The sequence below is a fragment of the Cotesia glomerata genome, linkage group LG2 (genome assembly GCF_020080835.1).
Source record: "Cotesia glomerata isolate CgM1 linkage group LG2, MPM_Cglom_v2.3, whole genome shotgun sequence".
Classification (NCBI taxonomy): Eukaryota; Metazoa; Arthropoda; class Insecta; order Hymenoptera; family Braconidae; genus Cotesia; species Cotesia glomerata.
This window is the reverse complement of record NC_058159.1, coordinates 7,620,546-7,639,330: the sequence shown is the minus strand read 5'-3', so window position 1 is coordinate 7,639,330 and position 18,785 is coordinate 7,620,546. Positions and strand designations below refer to the sequence as shown.

Genomic DNA, 18,785 nt, shown 5'->3' with positions numbered 1-18,785 from the left:
CAGATAATAAATATCAATTTAATATTTATTTTCTGTATTATTCCTATTTATTTTGTCGCAAAAATTAATTTGTTCTCAATTTTATATTTTATAAATACTTCGATATTAAATTTAAGAAAAATAAAAAGAACATTCTAAAAGAAGAAATTCTAAAAGAAGAAAATTCCAAAAGAACAAGTCTATCGGCAGAAGAGATCCTGAGTGACAAGTATGAAAAGAGAGTCCTAGACTGGTTGCGGGTAATCGACAAATGGAAAAGAGAAAAGAGGAAGAAAATGGTCTTGGTGCAAGTAGAAGCAAGAGTGTAAATTTCGTGAACAAATCCCAAAGTGTAAATAAACAAAGATATTTTAAATCTTAAGTATTTTGAAAATTTTAAGTATTTAATTTAAGAATTTAAGAATTAAAAATATATTCTATTTTTAAGCTTATTAAGTAGTTAAGTTGAAGTTTATACATAAATATGAGAGATGTTAATTATGTATTTTTCTACCAAGTCCATTTCTAGGCCGTCAGGCTGAAATAAAATTGAAATAAATTAAATAAATAATTTAAAAAAAATAGTGAATCCAACAACTACTAAAATAATCATTTCCAAAACGAATGCTAGAGTAAAATTCCATTAAATAAACAAAGAGAATAAGTAATTTTTGGCCTACACTGATGGTGAGGTATGCAAATTAAAGTTTATTTAATAAGCTTTCAGATGCAATTTACAAAAATTTTACAAGTTATTTGTTATTGCATTTATTAGTTATTTTGCAAAAAAAACAGTAAAAGTTCTCACTTTTAAGGATTTTTAATGATGAAAATTTCTGTGATTCCTAAACTATTTAATTTAAAAAAATATATAAGTACACAAATTGAAGCATACTTAATAAGCCTTTAGATGCAATTTATAGAAATTCGATAGGATATCGCGTTCTATTGCACGGAAATACGGTAAAAGTGAAAATTTTTTAGATTAAAAAAAATTTTTGAATTGCTGTCATTTCTAAACTAATCGACAAATTTGGCTCATCTTAGAACTTAATTAAAAAATAGTAACTGAATTGATAGAACGCGTGCGCGATAAATGTCACATCAAGGCAATAATAAATTTCGAAATGCATATTGTGATTTTAAAGCACGCGGTGATACTGTATGTCATTTCATTGTCAGATTGTCGTGAACCAGCTTGAAGAAATCTTGCATCATTCGGTAAGTAATTTATAATTAAATAATAATTTTTAAAATAAACTTTATGTAAATAAAAATTATTTGCAGATAAAATGGGGATAACTATAAGAATAATTGAAAGAAACGGTAAATTTATTGTTTCCGTGTCGGGAAAAATAGAAAAAACTGAAAAGATTTATCGTGAGTACGAAGATTTTTTAGGAAGTACTAGCCCGCGCAATTGCGAATTTGAAGGTCAGGTGAGGCATGACAAGGCGTGCCAAAATTTGTCAACCGTGTTGGCAATATGGAGGAGCCGACCGTCATTCAAGCATAAAATTCTCTCAATATCTGACATCAATTTAGCAGTTAGAAGGAATACCGTGACAATTAAATTTCAAGTTTTTGAAAACAACGATTATTTCAACAATAAGCATTGTAATGTAGGGCTGGAGAAGCAAGTTTTGAACTCCGTGTCATCTCTTTGGTCGAACGCGAAACCCTACTTTGACGGCGAAATCATTGATTACGAAATAGAAACCGAGAACAGTTCGTCGTTTTATTATTCCCAACCGTGGGGCAAAAGCACGGATCGTTCCAAGTTGAGGGTACTAAAGGATCCTTCTTATTCATTGTATTATCCAATAGTCACGATCAAACCTCGAAGGACGCTAAATGTTGAATTGGACGCTATCAAAACTACGCTCAATATAAAAATAACATACAAGTGTTATTACGATGGGGATATTTCTTATTCTTATGAAACTATCCAGGCTGAATTTTACAGCAATCCAGAAATTAAATTTTAGAATCTTATTAAAATTTTATTTATAGCTCAAGAGTTAAAAATTTATATATATAACACTTCGACGGTCTAATTAGCAATTTGTCTAACTCCTTTTTTTTTAGAGGATGATTTTTTAACATTTTGATGTAGCAATAATCCAATTATAAATTATTTGAATGATTTAAACCTAAATATTATATCTCTATTAGATATTAATGATATTAAATGGTTTTTTAAAGTGACAATAAATTTTAAACTAATTGTTTTTTTCGTACAAATAGAAGATTCTCTAAAATGGAGTTAGGCAATTTGCTAATTAGAACGTCGACTTGAGACTAATTATGTTTTGCTTATTAAAATTAATTGTTATGTAAATTGTTTTCAAACTTTGAAAATTAATTTTTTAATTGTATTAAAATTGTTATTAATGGTTGTAATAATTAAATAAACAATATTTTTTCAAACTTATTTTATAATTATAAAAAAGTGATTTTTTAATTTACTAGAATTTAATTTGCGCGCGCAAGCGCGCGCCTCATATTTATTGTCATGGTATATTTATGTGTCGTTTATGTATATTATATTCACTTTCAACCAATCAGAATGAGAGTATTTATTTTCGACCAATCACAACACGAATAAATTGGTTTCACATACATTTCATCTCAATTTTATTATGGGACTAGAATTCAAATTTGCGCGCGCAAGCGCGCGCTTCATATTTATGGTCATGATATATTTATGTGTAGTTTATGTATATTATATTCACTTTCAACCAATCAGAATGAGAATAAATATTTTCAACCAATCACATCACGAATAAATTGGTTTCACATACATTTCATCTCAATTTTATTATGGGATGAATGAGAATAAATATTTTCAACCAATCACATCACGAATAAATTGGTTTCACATACATTTCATCTCAATTTTATTATGGGATGAATAAATTGAGTAAAGAAATTGAAGGTAGTACCACCTAGCGTGGTACTGGATATATAGCTCACCACGTGACGAAAATAAATTTTGTAGGTTAAGTATATTTATACGCATGTGAGCAAGTGTGTTGTCAATGTATTATTTTTTTTTATTTTTATTATTAATTATTAAATAAATAAATTCAAGATGTCAAAAGCAAAAAAGTCGAGTTTTGCAGAAGAATTAAATAGTTTATTAAACGTAGCGCCTAAACCCTTCGAATCCGACGAGGAGGAAGAGAGCACAAAAGCTAAGGTTGTTGATAAATTCGAGGAATCTCACTCTGATGATGAGCAAGCTTCGTCATTTAGGAAGAAAAATGTTCCTTTGCTTGATGAAACTGATGAAAGGTAATTTTATATATTTTATTTAAAGTAAAAGACCCAGTTATTGACACTGGCCTAGTTATTGACACTTGCAATTTTATTTTAATTAAAAAAAAAAAACAAATCAATTGTAATAAATTGAGAAATATAGTTTTTGAATTATAAATTTTAAGAAAATTGGTTTTTTGAGGACATTTCCCGTGTAAAAATTATCTGATATCATGATGAGGTTCATATAAAAGCCATATTAATATACATTTGATACCAGTAATAAGTAAAATATTTATGGGAACTAATTTTTTTTTTTCACTAGATTATAAAATTTTTATTTTTTTTATATAGACAGGAAATAATGCAAATTAATTAAATTAAAAAAATTTTTAGGAAGATTCAAATTGTTTTCAAAATAAAAAATAATTATTTTAAGACGAAAATATTTTTCAGTCAAAAATTTTTTTCAAACCAAGATAGTTAGTGTTTTTCTAAATATTCTTCTGAGTTAAGAAAATCAAGAAAGAAAGTAAAGTAGTTCAACAGTATAAGTGCATGATAAAAATACTGTTTTTCTCAATTCTTATACATTTCCTCTGATTAACCGAAAAAATGAAAATTTTACTATTCTACTTTTAAAAAAATTCGTTAGTTCCATAAGTATTTTACTTATTACGGGTCTCAAATGTATATTGATATGCCTTTTATATGCATCTCATATTTGTGTCAAAATATGAGATTCATTATATTTATAATGAATCTCATTATGATATCAGATGATTTTTACATGGATTAATTCTTTTAATTAGAATAACATTGCAAGTTTCAAACAACTAGGCCAGTGTTAATAACTAAGTCTTTTATCTTATTTATTTTTTCTTAGACTTGAGAATAAGTATGTTTAATTAAATTTTTTTAGGTATAAAGGAAAAAAGGTGACGAGGGAAGAAGCTTTTGGTGAGGAAAGTGCATCTGATCAGGATGATGTTGAAATGGAATCTGATGAAGAGGAAGACAATGATGAAGAAGAAGATACTGATAATGATGATGAAGATGAGGTAGAAGAAAATGATGAAGATGAAAGCGATGATGATGACGGTGATGAAGATGATGATGATGATGATGATGATGATGAAAAAGACACAGAAAATCCTTTATATCGAGACCGCAGTGATAATATATTCAAAAATCTAGTCTCTAATCCCCAATCAGAAGCTGAAAAAGGAAACTGCGTTAAAACACAGCAAAGAATCTGGGAAAAACTACTGGAAATTCGGATTAAATTGCAGCCAGTTTTAATAACTAGCAACAAGATGCCCCAACACGACGTCGTGAAAACCTTGCAGACTATCCCGAAGTTTAACAAACAGAAAAAAGGGACTCAGAGTAAATTATGCGATGTCTTGGATAATTTATTAGATCTTCAGCAGAAACTTTTTAAAAGCTTTCCTGAGACTAAGAATTTGTTAGACCAAACTGCTGACAAAAAAATTGATAATCAAGATGAAGATGATGAAGAGATTTGTTCAGATACTGAGGAAGAAATTGAAAAGTCTGAAGAAGAGCCAGAGGAAAAATCAGAAGAACCTCCAAAGAAAAAAATCAAACGAAGCCTGAAGGATTACGAGAAAATAATCAGCGACATTCACGAAAAATACACGCCTTACCGCAACTCGGTGATACAGAAGTGGAACGATAAGACTCGGGTCGCTGCTGGAAAAATGAATAAAAATGCAAACAACCAATCTGTTGTCAGGCAAATAGAGTTTGTGTTAAATGACAAGTCTAAATTGATAAAACGGACTCAGCTTAAGCGGTCAGAGTACGAGATCGTGGGGAAGAAATCGCTGGATGAGACCGACGAGGATGGCAGAAGAGTTCAGGAGTACGATACTGAGATCTACGACGATGACGACTTTTATCATCAACTCTTACGGGAGTTGATCGAACAGAAGACTTCTCACATCACAGACCCAGTGGAGCTCAGCAGACAGTTCAGTAAATTACAGACAATGAGAAAAAAATTGAAACGGAAGATTGATACCCGCGCCACCAAGGGTCGCAGGATACGTTACAATGTTCATACAAATTTAGTTAATTTCATGCCAAGTATAACTGGAAATGATACTTGGACTGAATCTGCGAAAACTGCGTTATACAATTCGCTTTTTGGAAAATTAAAAACTGCTGAAGTTGAAAATAATTGATTAATTTTCATTATTATTGTAAATAAATTATCAATAAAATTATTTTTAAAAATTTATTAAAATTAACTATAATTATTGATATTGTTTAGCTTGTTCCCTAGCCTCAGCTATCTCTTCTTCAGTAACACTGGGAGGTTGACCACAAGCGATCTCTTCCGCACGAATGAACGCTAGCTTGTCAGCTTTTTCGTTGAAAAATATTTTCTTCTGGGCATTGAGTTCCTCTCGGTACTTTTCAAACTTACCAGAGATAATTTTGTCGCAGTGAGTTGTTGTCAATTTACGAATCGAAGCTTTCCTTTCGACGCGATGGTTCTCGGATGGATGGGGCTTGAACTTCAGGTTCATCTTCTCCAGAACCCACTCGAATCGGCGGTAGTCCCACTTTCGCAATCTGCCGAGGAGTTTTCTGCGCTTTTCTATCAGTTCTTTCAAAAATACTTTAGTTTTTTTGTCGCGAGGACGCTCGGTCACGTATTCCTGGAGGTAAAGTATTTCGCTGGTCATTGCAGCAACTAGAAATTAATTAACAAATAAATAAATCAGTTCAGATTTTAACCCATCAGTACCCACGTTATTCGGCTCACCTTCTTTACTCTCGCCATGAGAAAAAATCTCAGTCTTCAAAAAAAAATTTTTTTTTTATTATTGATAATAAAAATAAGTAATTTTTTGATAAACAGTTAAAAAGAATAAAAAATTTTCGGAAGGTAAAAAAAATTTCAAGTGGTCTTTCCATTTGAATTTAAAAAAATAATTAAGATTGAAATCGAGCGTGAGTAAAATTCTCATAACCTGAGTACTGAAGGGTTAATAATTATACTAACTACAGTTACTAACTATATTGCGTTCCAGATGCCATAAGGGCGTAAATCCGCAAAAGGTCCCGGTGAAAACCCATAAGGGCGTATAAAAAATTTTTTTTCGGGAATCGACGTAATTTCGTCCATAATGTGCAGAAATGCAAAAAAATAATTTATACGCCCTTATGGCTCCCGGGACCTACCTTGGATGCCATAAGGGCATATAATAAAAATTCTATTTTTAACTTCCCGCTAAGAAAATTGAAAATTTTCAAAAATCGAGAAGTTATTGTTTTCACCCCGTTTTTCGAAAATCGAGTTTTCATCAGATCTCGACGTTTTGAGGTCTTAGGAAGCTTTCCTGACTATTTCCGCGGTGATGTCACCGTGTCTGTATGTATGTATGTGTGTATGTATGTAAATCTCTCATAACTTTTGAACGGATCATCCGATTCGATCAAAATAAGCGGTGTTTTGAAGAGTTCCTATGCCCCTATATTTCTGATACTAATTTACAGAATTTGACTCGATCAATTTTGAGAAATCTTAAAAATAAAATTTCCAAAAATTCTTTTTTTTTAAATATCTTTTAAACGGCTGAACTGATGAATTCCAAAAACTAATCAGCTCTTAACCTCGAAAAACCACGTCGATTGCCACCAGCCCGGTCAAAATTGGTTAATTTGTTCGTGAGATATCGTTGTCGAAAAAAATTGAAAAAAATGTTTTTTTCAGAATTTCTATGAAATTTTTAGTCTGACCAGTTTATGCTTAAAGATTTTCCAAAGAACTCAAAAAACTGCGTTGAATGCCGTAAACCGCGAGAAAATCGGTTAATTCATTCAAAAGTTATTATGGTTTGAAAATTCAAAAAATAGTGTTCTATAAAAATTCATTAGCCTTTTGAGCTCGAAGAGATCAAAAGCACAGAACAGCGGGTTATTTGAGCTCGGAGAGCTCAAAATTACACATAAATTATATTTTTGAGCTCGAAGAGCTTAAAAAATAAGTGAATTGTTGAGCACTTAGGTTTGGAGGTAGCGGGAAGTTGCAGAGATGGCCTTTATGGTCAACCGTTTTCCTAATTTTTTTTTCCAAGACCAAAAAAATTTTTTTTTCCATTTCTGCACATTTCATGAAAAAATACGTCGGTTCCCAAAAAAAAATTTTTTTATACGCCCTTACGGCATCCGAGGTGGGTCCCGAGGGCCATAAGAGCATATAAAAATTTTTTTTTTTCGAGAATGAACTTATTTTTTAATAAAACGTGCAGAAATGCACAAAAAAAATTTCTCCAAACTAAAAATTCTTTTTGGACTTAGGAAAAAAAATAGAATTTCTATTATACACCCTTATGGCATCTGTAACGCGATATGATATGTAAAGATTTCAAAGGGAATACGGATCAATGAACGGAATGCTACTGCATCTTAGATCGCAACGTTTCGCTGTATTTTCTCAGCTTCTTCAGGCTCTCTGAATACGCTTAGCATTCATTTCACACAAACTAAAGCCTCGCATATCGATATATGTATATTTAAAATCATGTACTCGTTACGATATACAAAAAACTTTAAATAAAAGACTCCACTAAATTAAAACAGTAAATATCATACATCAAGTCAATAATTTCTGACTAACTCCCTCTGAAATCTTTACATCTTATGTTTATGTTGAATCTTAATTAGTTATCATTATAAATATATGTGATATGAAGTTCTTGATTAATAATTAAATTATTAAATAAAATAATTACTTTCAGCTTCTGGAGACCCACGGTCTAATTCATGTCTTTTAACAAGTGCGATGGTCCTTTCACGATTCACATTCTCAGTCATCTTTTTCGGCAAAAATTCCAGCGTACATAATCTTTTAACTATGTCACTAGCACTAAAAACATTTCAAATATTAATATCAATAATTTATTAAACTTAGAAGTGGTTGACAAGACTTACTCCTGTAATTCTTTAGAATTATTGTACCAGCGGTACAATTCATCACTTTTAGCCGTTCGCTCCAGACCCATATCACAACTTTTCGATGGATGAGTACATGGTACTTTCTCAGGACGTGTCCATTCGATTTTAAAATCTGACTTGAATGTCACGACCAATCTTGCCGGAACAATTTTAATTGGTACATGTTTTATTAAATTACTTACTGGTCTGATAGTGTTCAATATTATGCTCATTGCTGCATTCAATAAATAAAACTATCTGAAAAAAAAAAAAATAAATAAATAAAATAATAATATCTAACCTCTCATAAAATAATCATATTAATAAAGAATTTAATTTAATATTTTATATACTCACGAATTTATTTAATTTTTTTATTATAATTATGTTAAACTTATAAATATATTTTGTCTATTCCAAATCACACATAGTTTTGGTTAAACACATGAACAATAATAATAAAATAAATTTACCGTCAAAGAAAATTTTCGTTGTTTCAAAATCGCACCGACAGATGGCAGCTCATTTAAAGTTTAGCGCCAAAATTTTTTAAAAGTGACCGTGACTGAAAAGAACGCTTCGCAAAATGGCGCCAATTCAAAGATATTAATTTTTTTTAATTTGATAAAAATTCAAAAATAATTCATTATCAGATAAATAATTAAAAAAAAAAATAATTTTTATAGAAATAATAACAAAAATTTTTTTTCAGTGAGAAAATATATATAAAATATAGTAAATGCTTTTAACAAACCTCGACAGAGAAATAATACGCAGAAAGGTCAACACTTTTGGATTTATCCAAATGTTAATCATTCTATTCCTCTGCTATTCCTCTGATCCAAGCCAGATGATAGATGATGGAATCGATGTAGTTCAATACATCCTAAGGGTCCATCCAAAGCTGGAATTTTATTCTAGGAACTATTTCGAGTTACACAATACATGACATTTAAGTTAGCTGTCACTTGAAAATTTTTTAATTTTATTTAACAAAAAGATTTGTTCAAAAAAATTATCAATTTTTTTTTTTGCCATCATTTTTATTTGTTGAAAAAATTCTTAAAATGATTAAATATCTGCTAAATTAATTTTCATACACAATACACAACACTACATAAAACACTAAAACGATAAATTTTTTTTTTAGAACTGAGCAAGCTTGTTAATTCTCGGAATTTAAGTAAAAAATATTTATAAAAGTCAATCGGAAACTAATTAATTTTTTTATTGATCGCGATACTCACTTTTAACTACATTGCTTCATTTTTTATTATAATTATCATTATTAGTAACTACCCAATATTAGTAATTATTATTACGACATATAATTATTATTATTTAATTAATGGAAGTACTGAAAATTTGAGTTTTTTCTTTAACCGAACGCAGACTGAGATTGTAGAAACCGTGGTTGAAAACTTAACGCGACGTTGCCATTTACTCTCTCGGAAGTTGTGCGCCGAGTCCGCTAGAGTTCCGGAGTAACTATCCCCTCTACTTCTCCCCACTCCTGAATATACGCACCGTTCTACAGATATATATCAACAGACTCGATATAGTCTGGCGCCAAGTTCCGTTCTCATCAACAGTTCTCAAGCCAGACTACCGAGTGTGTATATACCGTGAGCAGAACGGATTTTTGAGGTTACAAATTTTTTTCAAATTTACTTTGATTTTTTTTTATATGATATTTTATAATAGTAGTTCATCAATTATCTTTATAATTTCTATTTAAAATTATTAAAAATAATCAGCACAAACTATAGCGACCCAGATTTTTAGATTTTAACTTTTTTCTTATGTAAAAAGCGGACGGCCAGAGATTAAATAATATAAGGATGCATGCTAATTTTATAATAGATGGGAAACTATAGTGAAAAAAAGATATTTGACAGCTTGCAATTACACACGTCAGGCAGCGCAAGAATAACTTTTACATGAACTATAGCTTAAAGAGGATAGTTTGCCACCGGAAATGTATTAAATTAAAATTGTCAATTTTTATTATAATTACAAAAAATACTGAAATCCGTGCAAAAACAGTTTCACGGTAAAAAAATCGCGCCAAGTCCACGTTCATAAGACTATTAAGAAAAAAAAATTTTATTTCTTTACAAAAAGATATAAAATAAAAAATTAAAAAATCCAAGTAACCGATATGGTTGTATATGATTTTCGGAAATTAAAAAAAATTTTGTTGTAAATTTAAAAATTAAAAAAAACAATTTTGGAGCGTACTTGGTGTGCGTCATTGTGTACTTCAATTTTTTTTAAAAGTCCTAGGAGATAGATTTTAGGAATTTCATAAAAAGTGAAATATTTCGTAACCACGCACACTAAATACGTTCCAAAATTGTTTCTTTTAATTTTTAAATTTACAACAAAATTTTTTTTAATTTTCGAAAATCATATACAACCATATCGGTTACTTGGATTTTTTAATTTTTTATTTCATATCTTTTTGTAAAGAAATAAAAATTTTTTTTCTTAATAGTCTTATGAACGTGGACTTGGCGTGATTTTTTTTACAGTGAAACTGTTTTTGTTCGGATTTTTGTTTACTGTAGACAAAAAATTTCAAGAAATTTAACCAGTATTTTTTCTTTCTTAGCAAAAAATATAATAAAAATAATTTTTTGAATTTATTTAAAATAAAAAAAAAACGCAGGAAATTTAAAATGTAAGTTTCGCGATATTTATTATGTGTAACTTTTAAATAAAATAAGAAATAATTAAATATAAAAATTTTTTTCAGAAAAAAATAACAAGGAATAAAAAAAATTTTTTAGCAAGCTAGTCTACAAAAAATGGAATTATCAGATCCAAGTCCCGAAGACCTTCAACGGAAATTATATTTCCTGGTAGAACAACTTCAAAACATGGCTAGTGCTCTGCCTTCAAAGTACCAAATGCGTTTGCCCTACGAATTATTGTCCGGACTGGCCAACTCTCTGCTAAATGACACTATTTTTGAGATAGTAAAAGGCCTGATGGAGATCCAGCATGTGACTGAGAAACACTTGTTTCAGCAACGGCTCCAGCTGCTAAATCAGCAGAAGATCCAGATGCAAGAAGCCTTGGCTGGTTCCAACACCGAGGAGGAGAAAATGGCGGTGAAAATAGCTCTCGAGGAGAAGCAGAAGAAAGATTTGAAGGCCACTGACATGAGACTAGTGATGCAGTTGGACCAGAAAGTCGCTGATCAGCAGAGTACTCTAGAAAAGGCTGGAGTTCCTGGTTTTTATGTCACCAATAATCCTGCAGAAATCCAACTACAGATGAGACTTTGCGACTTTATTATAAGACTAAGTAAGATGGAAATACCTAGATGACATTTATTGATAACAATTTAAGTTTACAAAATTTATATTTATTATTTAAACTTTTATAATAAAAAAAAGATACTAAGCTAATTAATAATTATTATTATTTATTCTTTTAAACATATTTACAAAATAATTTTTATGCGCAATTCACTGTCTAGTCGGTCTTCTTTAAATCGTTGTATAACCAGAAGATAATTTTTCTTTTAGGAATGTATACAAACTAAAGGTAATCGGAAAAAATTTTAAAGTTATGAAAAATTCATATTATTTCATTAAAATTATTATAAAATAAGAATTATAATATCCACCCCCACAATTTTCTTGAAAAACAAGCACCCCCAGAATGATCGCTTCATTTTTTGTTTAAAAAAAAAATATTTTTATTTTATAAAAATTTTAATGAAATAATTTGAATTTTTCAAAACTTCAAAATTTTTTCCGGGATTCCAAACTAAATAATTTGTGATGTACTTAACGTCAGATGAATTGCATCAACTGTTAATAGTTATTCTTTAAACTTAATTGTCAAAGTCTTTATTTAAAAAAACAGTCACTACGCGTTTTTCGCATGAATAGAGGCAGCTTGGGGCTTGGTATGAAAGTCAAACCCCGTAGAGTCTTTAACAGGGCTGGACTGCTGACTATCATCAAAGCAAACTTTGTATACGTCTTGATAAGTGCTGGCAAAATGTACCTCCAGACCGTCAGTGATATACTTAGCAAGATCATCAAAGTCTTTTCTATTTTCTTCCGGTAGAATTATACACTTAACTCCGGCTCTCTTCGCCGCGATAGTCTTCTCCTTGATTCCACCAACAGGCAGAACCTTGCCCATCAAACTGAGCTCTCCAGTCATGGCGACGTCTTGTCTGATAGGTTGTCCTCTGGCAAGAGAAATCAAAGCCGAGGCGATGGTTACACCAGCGCTGGGTCCATCCTTGGGAGTCGCTCCCTCAGGTACGTGAAGATGCAGATGAGCATCATACAAAATGGTATTGTCAGGGTCTATTTTCTTCAAAAAATTCCGAGCTACTGTCATCGCTATCTTCATGGATTCCTTCATAACGTCACCAAGATGTCCCGTGAGTTCCAAAGTACCCTCGTATTTTTTAGCAGTGAAGGGTTTGCTGATAGAGGTTTCAATGAACAGGGAAGAGCCACCCATCGCGGTCCAAGCTAGACCCATCACCACACCTGGAGGCGTTATGTCATACATTCTGTCGTGTGTAAAGATGGGTTTGCCTACGAAATCAGTCAAATTGTCCTTAGTAACTTCTATTTTCTCAGCTTCCTGTTTGACGACCTTAAACGCGGCCTTCCTCGACACTTTCTCGATATGCTTCTGAAGATTTCTAACACCTGATTCACGGCAGTAGGCTCTTATGAGCTTAGAAAGAGCTGATTCATCGAAGGTTATTTGCTCAGTAGTGAGTCCCGAGTCTTTCATGGCTTGAGGAATCAAGTATTGTTTGGCGATTGCTAATTTTTCCTCCGCAACATAACCAGACATGTCAATCATCTCCATACGGTCTCTCAGCGGCTCAGGAATAGTGTCTACGACATTCGCGGTGCAGATAAATAAAACCTTTGATAGATCAACTGGTACGTCTAGGTAGTGGTCGAGGAAATTCGCGTTTTGCTCTGGATCCAACATCTCCAGCAAAGCTGAAGCAGGATCTCCTTGATAGCCTTTGCCGATTTTGTCAACCTCATCGATCAACACCAGAGGATTCTCAGTTTTGGTTTTTTTTAGACACTGGATTATTTTACCAGGCATTGCGCCGACATAAGTACGCCTGTGTCCTTTGATCTCAGCCACGTCAGTCATTCCCCCGACGCTGAATCTGAAGTACTCGCGATTCAACGCGCGAGCTATTGATCGCGCAATCGAGGTCTTTCCGACACCTGGAGGACCATGGAAGCACATAATTTTACCCTGGGTAGTCCCCTTGAGCTGACTGACGGCTATAAACTCCAGAATACGTTTCTTAATGTCTTCCATTCCGTAATGATCTTGCTCGAGGATATCTGAAGCCTCCTGAATTTTCAAATTCTCCGGACTGGTAACTCCCCAGGGCAAAGAGGTCAACCAGTCTAAATAATTACGCGTGACATTGAATTCACTACTGTGATTCTCGAGGAAACTTAACTTTGTTAATTCTTCTTCGATTACGTCCATCACCGGTTTAGCGACGACTTTTTCACGGATTCTTTCTCTGTATTTTTCTTCAATGGCGTCTTTGTCTTCTTTCTCAAGACCCAGCTCCTTTTTTATTACCTTCAATTGCTCGTGCAGGATGTATTTACGGTGCTGCTGTTTAACTTTTTCTTCAACTTCACGGCCTATTTTCTGCTGGAGCTTGCTCAGTTCGTACTCTTTTTTCAATAAAGCCAAAGAGAGACGCAGTCGCTTGGAAATCTAATGAATAAAAACTTAAATATTAGTCAATTAAATTAACTAACTACATAAAATAATAGGATTGAATAATTGAGTTACATCTAATTCCTCGAGAACTTCCTGAAGTTCTTTAGCGTCAGCGCCAGTTAACGCCGCTCCTAAATCACTTAAATATACAGGATTATCAACAACTCGTGTTCCTTGATGCAGCATTTGATTCAATGACTCCCGATAAATTGGATTCATGCTGATTATATCACGAATAGTTTTTATTATTTCTTGCGTCAGAGCCTGAAAAATAAATAAATTAAAAATAAATTTTAAAACACCAAAAAACAAATTTAAAAATAATTACTTTAATTTCTTCAGTGTGCCGGAACTTCTCGTGAGTAACATTGATAACTTCAGCCATGAGAAGTGGTTGCGGAGACCCGTCCATCGGAATCGCTTGAACTGGAGGTGTTTGAGCGTCAGTTGGAGCAGCGGCAGGAGTAACTGGAGCTTTGGTATCAGTTTCACCAGCTACATCTACAATTTCAGGTTTAACTTCTTCAAGAGTTAACTTTTCCTCGGGATCAACTTTGAGTTCGTTTCTTTTGCTCCTCACATAACGACGCGATTTTTTAGGTTCAGCTACCGGCTCGTCTACGGAGACGTTAATTGAAGTATTAAATAGTGGAAACGTCAATTTCATCTCTGTGTGTTTAAATATAAATAAAGTATGAAAACTCGAGTGGTATAAATGGATTAAAATTTCGGGATTTATTTTTTTATAAATATAAAGTGTAATTTAAACAGTTAAAAGTACCTTGGGGTGGTTTCTCACTAATGTCTTCGATCATCTGGCTTACTATTTTTATCCTGCGGTGAGACATGATGACCAGACGTAACTTATCTCCCAGGTCTTGGATTTCGTGGATCTGAGCGAATGTTCCAATGGGATAGACATCGTCAACGCTTTTTACAATCTCTGCTTCGTTTCTAGAGGCATAAATAATTGAATTAAATCGCGTGCCAAATGCCAAAAGGGCGTATAAAAGTTATACGTCCTTTTGGCTTTGCAAAACCAAAAGAGCGTATAATTTTTTTTATGCCAATCGTTTTGTTAAGGGGAATAGCCACCGTGAAATTTAAAAAAAAAATTTGTATCTAGAGTTTCATATGAAAATTCCGAATATTTTTTGAGTTATAGTCATTTTTGTGGCAGCGTGTCAAATTTTTTTTTTTCCCGTATTCATCTATTCAGTAGCTATCGTTATACGTAGGAGATTTTTAAAATTTTGATTTTTAAGATTTTTTAGGGCTGTTTGAATCCAAAAAAAGGCCATTCGGCAGCCGAAATGGAAGTAGATTTTTCAAATAAAGAAAATCGATTTTTAATAAAATAATATAAATACTAATAACGTATAACTTAGTTTATGAATTAAAAACAAAATTCAATAATAAGTTTAAAACTATTTAGAACAAATTTTGGAAAAAAAATTATCTTGTGAAGAAAAAGTTTCTCAAATATTTATCAAACAATTGCAAAGATTATATTATAAGATTTGAATTATAAATGTCCAAATTTTAAGTAATCGCTTAGGAACAACAGTTTCCAAGTTAATCAGAATTTTAAAACCGGACAAAATTTTAATTGAAGAAAACAATATTTAGAACTAATTTGTGACATATTTACTGACGACCTACCCAAAAAAATTACACGAAAGACTGATCAATATCGTAACTATTGAATTTACATCATGATTAAGCTATGATGCAGACAATAATTCTAAAACGGCTGCAACAGTAAAACTATTTGATTAAACGAACTCTAAAAGGAGTAATATTGAGGCTATTACCACTTCTGAGTAGTGAAAATTGAAGCTTATTAAAAGACCTTTACGATGCATTTTACCGAATTTTAATATTTTGTCTAGTTCAGTAATTATACCAAGGTGCAGTAGTAAAAACAGCAATTTTTACGATTTTCAAAATTTCAAAATCCTGTAATTTTCAAATTACTCGCCCGATTAAGCTCATCTTAGAACTTAACCTTGGTTTTGATCGATAGATAAAGCATGTTGAGTTTGAGAAGAATCGGTTATAAATTGAAAACACTATCGTGCTGACAAGCCGCGTTATATCGTATATATATATATATATATATATATATATATAAACTTTTGAACTATATGTATTTTCTGACTCAGCTCGACAAACTGAGTCAGAAAATGGCTAAATTTTTTAAAAGTTGCGCCATGAGGACGGCTGCAATAGTTAGATTTTTATAAAATCTTCTAAAAATGAGAAAAAAAAACGAAAAAATTTTTAATATGTCGCCATTTTTTTTTTAAATCCAAATTTTCAAAGTCCCCTACGTGAAACGATAACCACATACATGCAGATTACAACGCTGTTTCGTTTTTTTGTTTTAGATAATCCGTCTTTGAGTTATAAATCACACCGTGGTGGAGGAAATTTTTTTGGTGCTCCACAAAAATGCTTATAACTTTGTAACAACGTGATATTTTTTAATCAAAATTTAGGAGAATGCTCTTCAATGTATACTTTGTAAAACAAAAAAATCCGATCCCCAAATTCCTTTATTATCCCAGTTAAAAAAATTCCCGAAAATCACCTATTTTTTCGATCCTCACAGTGGCTATCTCCTATAACATGTTCTTAGTTTAAAAATTAAAAAAAAACTTCCAAAGCCAAAAAGGCGTATGTCTCACATTATACGCCTTTTTGGCTTTAGAACACTGAAAATTTAGTGATCTAACCAAACCAAAAGGGCGTATAATTTTTTTTTTGGTGCCAATCGTTTTGTAAACATGTTCTAAGCCTAAAAATGAAAAAAACATTTCCTAAAACCAAAAGAGCGTATATCTTAAGATACGCCCTTTTGGCGTTAGTACGTCAAAATATTTTTTTTGTATAGATCTTTACGTTTCGAGCGATTCTAAAAAGAATAGCAAAAAAAATTTTTTTTATAGGCCCTTTTGGCATGGAACCCTATCTAACTGCTGTAATACGCCCTTTTAGCATTTGGCACGCGAAATAATAAATACTAATAGGGTAAAAGACCCCATTAGTGGTGGGGATCCCATTACTAACACTTTTTTTGATTTTGGTACTTATTCAGTTAATGAAATAATTAATTTCTATTATGAATGTATTATTTTTAATTTTTAAGACCTTTAGATCAAAAAAATTTTTAATTTTTATTCCAAATAGAACATTTTTTCATTGAAAGAAAAAGTGACACTAAGGTAAAAGACCCAGTTATTGAAACTGGCTTAGTTATTGACACTTGCAATTTTATTTAAATTAAATAAAACAAATCGACTCTAATAAATTGATAAATATAATTTTTGAATTATAAATTTTAAGATAATTGTTTTTTTGAGAACATTTTCTAATTTTTCTAACATTTTTATTTTTTTAATTAGAATAAAATTGCAAATGTTAATCAACTAGGCCAGTGTCAATAACTGGGTCTTTTACCTCAATAGGTTTTAAGGTGCCACTAATGGGGTCTTTTTTACCTTAAATAAATTTTAAATTTCTTAAATAAAATTATAAATATTTACTCTTCGTTCTTTTTTAAAAATATTCCGACGTAAGGTTGATTCAGTTTAACTTTCCGGCGTATCAAGTCGATTAAAATCGGGTTTGTTAGCTCTATAAGTTTGATAAAACGAGGAAACACTGGGTGACGACTTATTGCTATTACTGGTACGTGAGGCCACACTTCTGGAACGACAACTGTCGCTGGTAACGTAGCTGGATACCCTTCTGATGCTGGCTCAGCTTCGACTTCCCTGAAAAGTAAAAATTATCAGAATTTTGTTTTGTAAAAATAAGAATCAATTTTAAATTAATATAAATTAGTAATTACAGTGGTGGATCCTCATTATCTGGCTGTTTAGTCGAAAATTGACGTAAAGTCGTGGAACATGCAATTCTCTTGTAACTACTGATGACATTCCCATCTGTTTTATTGCTAACTTCCAGCCAATTTATTTTTTTAACAGTAGATATAGGTCTTCTTATAATTGATAAATTTGAATATCTATTTACTGTCATACGCTGACGAAATACCGGTAATAATTGTGAATTTATTGATTTTATCAACAATCGCATTTTATAACTTTCTTAGAATCACAAACACTTGGCTATAATACTTATTATTAAATTGATTTCTTATGTTTCTTAGTTTTTTATTTTATTATTTTATTTTTTTAATTTATCTAAGATGATGCAAGGTTAACAATCAAATATCAGCATGTACTGTATCACTGAATAAAAAAATAGAGATGTATAAATTAAACTCTGAAATTTATTTTACAAATAATTGTTACATAACCTTAAAGATAATTTTAAAAGTTGTTTCGGGGTTCTCCGCTTGGAGACACTAGCGTTCAGTTTAAATATTTAAAATAACCTTTTTAGTTTCTTAATTCATCACTAGAACCCTGTTATATCCGATGATATAGTAGATGTCGAATTGATGCATTACGCGGCAAATTCACTATAATTTGAATTATTTAACTTAATTTATAATAAATTATATATTACAAATAATGCATTTTGTTTATATACAAAATTGTTGTAGCACATAAGTTAAAGTATAGTAATCTCCTTAAATAAACAATCAACCAACTAACTTTGTCAACATTTCTCAGAACTATAAAAGTACTTGAATAAAATGCACACGTGTTACTTAACAACTAGACCTTTGTGAAAACTCATAAAAAGGAAAACACGTGTTAAACATTTTATTAAGGGTTTTTCTAACTAAAATCATTTTAGCTAAATATTCTCAAGAGGTCACAAATTATGAGATATAATAAATACGAAAT

At 31.3% G+C, this 18,785-nt stretch overlaps 5 protein-coding genes across 9 annotated transcripts; 3 read left to right on the top strand and 2 right to left on the bottom strand.

Annotated features, from left to right (window-relative positions):
- Positions 1-1,043: 1,043 nt before the first annotated feature.
- On the top strand, positions 1,044-2,004 carry LOC123258854. 2 transcript variants are annotated; one of them, XM_044719101.1, is made up of 2 exons: positions 1,044-1,200; positions 1,250-2,004. In XM_044719101.1, exon 2 carries the CDS (start codon positions 1,272-1,274, stop codon positions 1,965-1,967), a length of 696 nt encoding a protein of 231 aa, XP_044575036.1. In that variant the 5' UTR covers positions 1,044-1,200; positions 1,250-1,271; the 3' UTR covers positions 1,968-2,004. The 2 variants fall into 2 exon arrangements, with proteins under 2 accessions (XP_044575036.1, XP_044575035.1); XM_044719100.1 differs by having other exon boundaries at positions 1,046-1,200; positions 1,267-2,004.
- A 981-nt stretch (positions 2,005-2,985) lies between these two features.
- On the top strand, positions 2,986-5,472 carry LOC123258424 (protein AATF-like). Its single transcript, XM_044718422.1, has 2 exons — positions 2,986-3,276; positions 4,163-5,472. Exons 1-2 carry the CDS (start codon positions 3,074-3,076, stop codon positions 5,448-5,450), a joined length of 1,491 nt encoding a protein of 496 aa, XP_044574357.1. The 5' UTR covers positions 2,986-3,073; the 3' UTR covers positions 5,451-5,472.
- A 17-nt stretch (positions 5,473-5,489) lies between these two features.
- On the bottom strand, positions 5,490-8,655 carry LOC123258425 (28S ribosomal protein S15, mitochondrial). Its single transcript, XM_044718423.1, has 4 exons — positions 8,569-8,655; positions 8,209-8,469; positions 8,010-8,143; positions 5,490-5,965 (listed from the first exon to the last, which is right to left on the bottom strand). Exons 2-4 carry the CDS (start codon positions 8,442-8,444, stop codon positions 5,523-5,525), a joined length of 813 nt encoding a protein of 270 aa, XP_044574358.1. The 5' UTR covers positions 8,445-8,469; positions 8,569-8,655; the 3' UTR covers positions 5,490-5,522.
- A 1,155-nt stretch (positions 8,656-9,810) lies between these two features.
- Positions 9,811-11,634, top strand: LOC123258426 (gonadal protein gdl). 3 transcript variants are annotated; one of them, XM_044718427.1, is made up of 2 exons: positions 9,811-9,858; positions 11,004-11,634. In XM_044718427.1, the coding sequence occupies exon 2, from the start codon at positions 11,022-11,024 to the stop codon at positions 11,544-11,546; it is 525 nt and encodes a 174-aa protein (XP_044574362.1). In that variant the 5' UTR covers positions 9,811-9,858; positions 11,004-11,021; the 3' UTR covers positions 11,547-11,634. The 3 variants fall into 3 exon arrangements, with proteins under 3 accessions (XP_044574362.1, XP_044574360.1, XP_044574361.1); XM_044718425.1 differs by having other exon boundaries at positions 9,829-9,858; positions 10,970-11,634; XM_044718426.1 differs by lacking the exon at positions 9,811-9,858 and adding an exon at positions 10,850-10,894 and having other exon boundaries at positions 10,970-11,634.
- On the bottom strand, positions 11,628-18,267 carry LOC123258423 (lon protease homolog, mitochondrial). 2 transcript variants are annotated; one of them, XR_006508061.1, is made up of 7 exons: positions 17,822-18,267; positions 17,514-17,744; positions 14,747-14,919; positions 14,294-14,634; positions 14,038-14,229; positions 11,992-13,959; positions 11,628-11,760 (listed from the first exon to the last, which is right to left on the bottom strand). XR_006508061.1 is itself a non-coding variant. In XM_044718421.1 (6 exons), exons 1-6 carry the CDS (start codon positions 18,064-18,066, stop codon positions 12,094-12,096), a joined length of 2,997 nt encoding a protein of 998 aa, XP_044574356.1. In that variant the 5' UTR covers positions 18,067-18,267; the 3' UTR covers positions 11,628-12,093. The 2 variants fall into 2 exon arrangements, 1 of the variants encoding a protein (XP_044574356.1); XM_044718421.1 differs by having other exon boundaries at positions 11,628-13,959; positions 14,294-14,583.
- Positions 18,268-18,785: the final 518 nt, after the last annotated feature.

Excerpts from the sequence above, each read along its gene's own strand:
- LOC123258854 (XM_044719101.1), top strand. The coding sequence starts at position 1,272 with ATGGGGATAACTATAAGAATAATTGAAAGAAACGGTAAATTTATTGTT.
- LOC123258424 (XM_044718422.1), top strand. The coding sequence starts at position 3,074 with ATGTCAAAAGCAAAAAAGTCGAGTTTTGCAGAAGAATTAAATAGTTTA. Across the intron at positions 3,277-4,162 it reads CTTGATGAAACTGATGAAAG|GTATAAAGGAAAAAAGGTGA; the intron begins GTAATTTTATAT and ends AAATTTTTTTAG.
- LOC123258425 (XM_044718423.1), bottom strand. The coding sequence starts at position 8,444 with ATGAGCATAATATTGAACACTATCAGACCAGTAAGTAATTTAATAAAA. Across the intron at positions 8,144-8,208 it reads AATTCTAAAGAATTACAGGA|TGCTAGTGACATAGTTAAAA; the intron begins GTAAGTCTTGTC and ends AAATGTTTTTAG. Across the intron at positions 5,966-8,009 it reads TGGGTCTCCAGAAGCTGAAA|TTGCTGCAATGACCAGCGAA; the intron begins GTAATTATTTTA and ends ATTAATTTCTAG.
- LOC123258426 (XM_044718427.1), top strand. The coding sequence starts at position 11,022 with ATGGAATTATCAGATCCAAGTCCCGAAGACCTTCAACGGAAATTATAT.
- LOC123258423 (XM_044718421.1), bottom strand. The coding sequence starts at position 18,066 with ATGCGATTGTTGATAAAATCAATAAATTCACAATTATTACCGGTATTT. Across the intron at positions 14,584-14,746 it reads TAGTGAGAAACCACCCCAAG|ACGAGCCGGTAGCTGAACCT; the intron begins GTACTTTTAACT and ends ACGTCTCCGTAG. Across the intron at positions 14,230-14,293 it reads GGCACACTGAAGAAATTAAA|GCTCTGACGCAAGAAATAAT; the intron begins GTAATTATTTTT and ends TTTATTTTTCAG.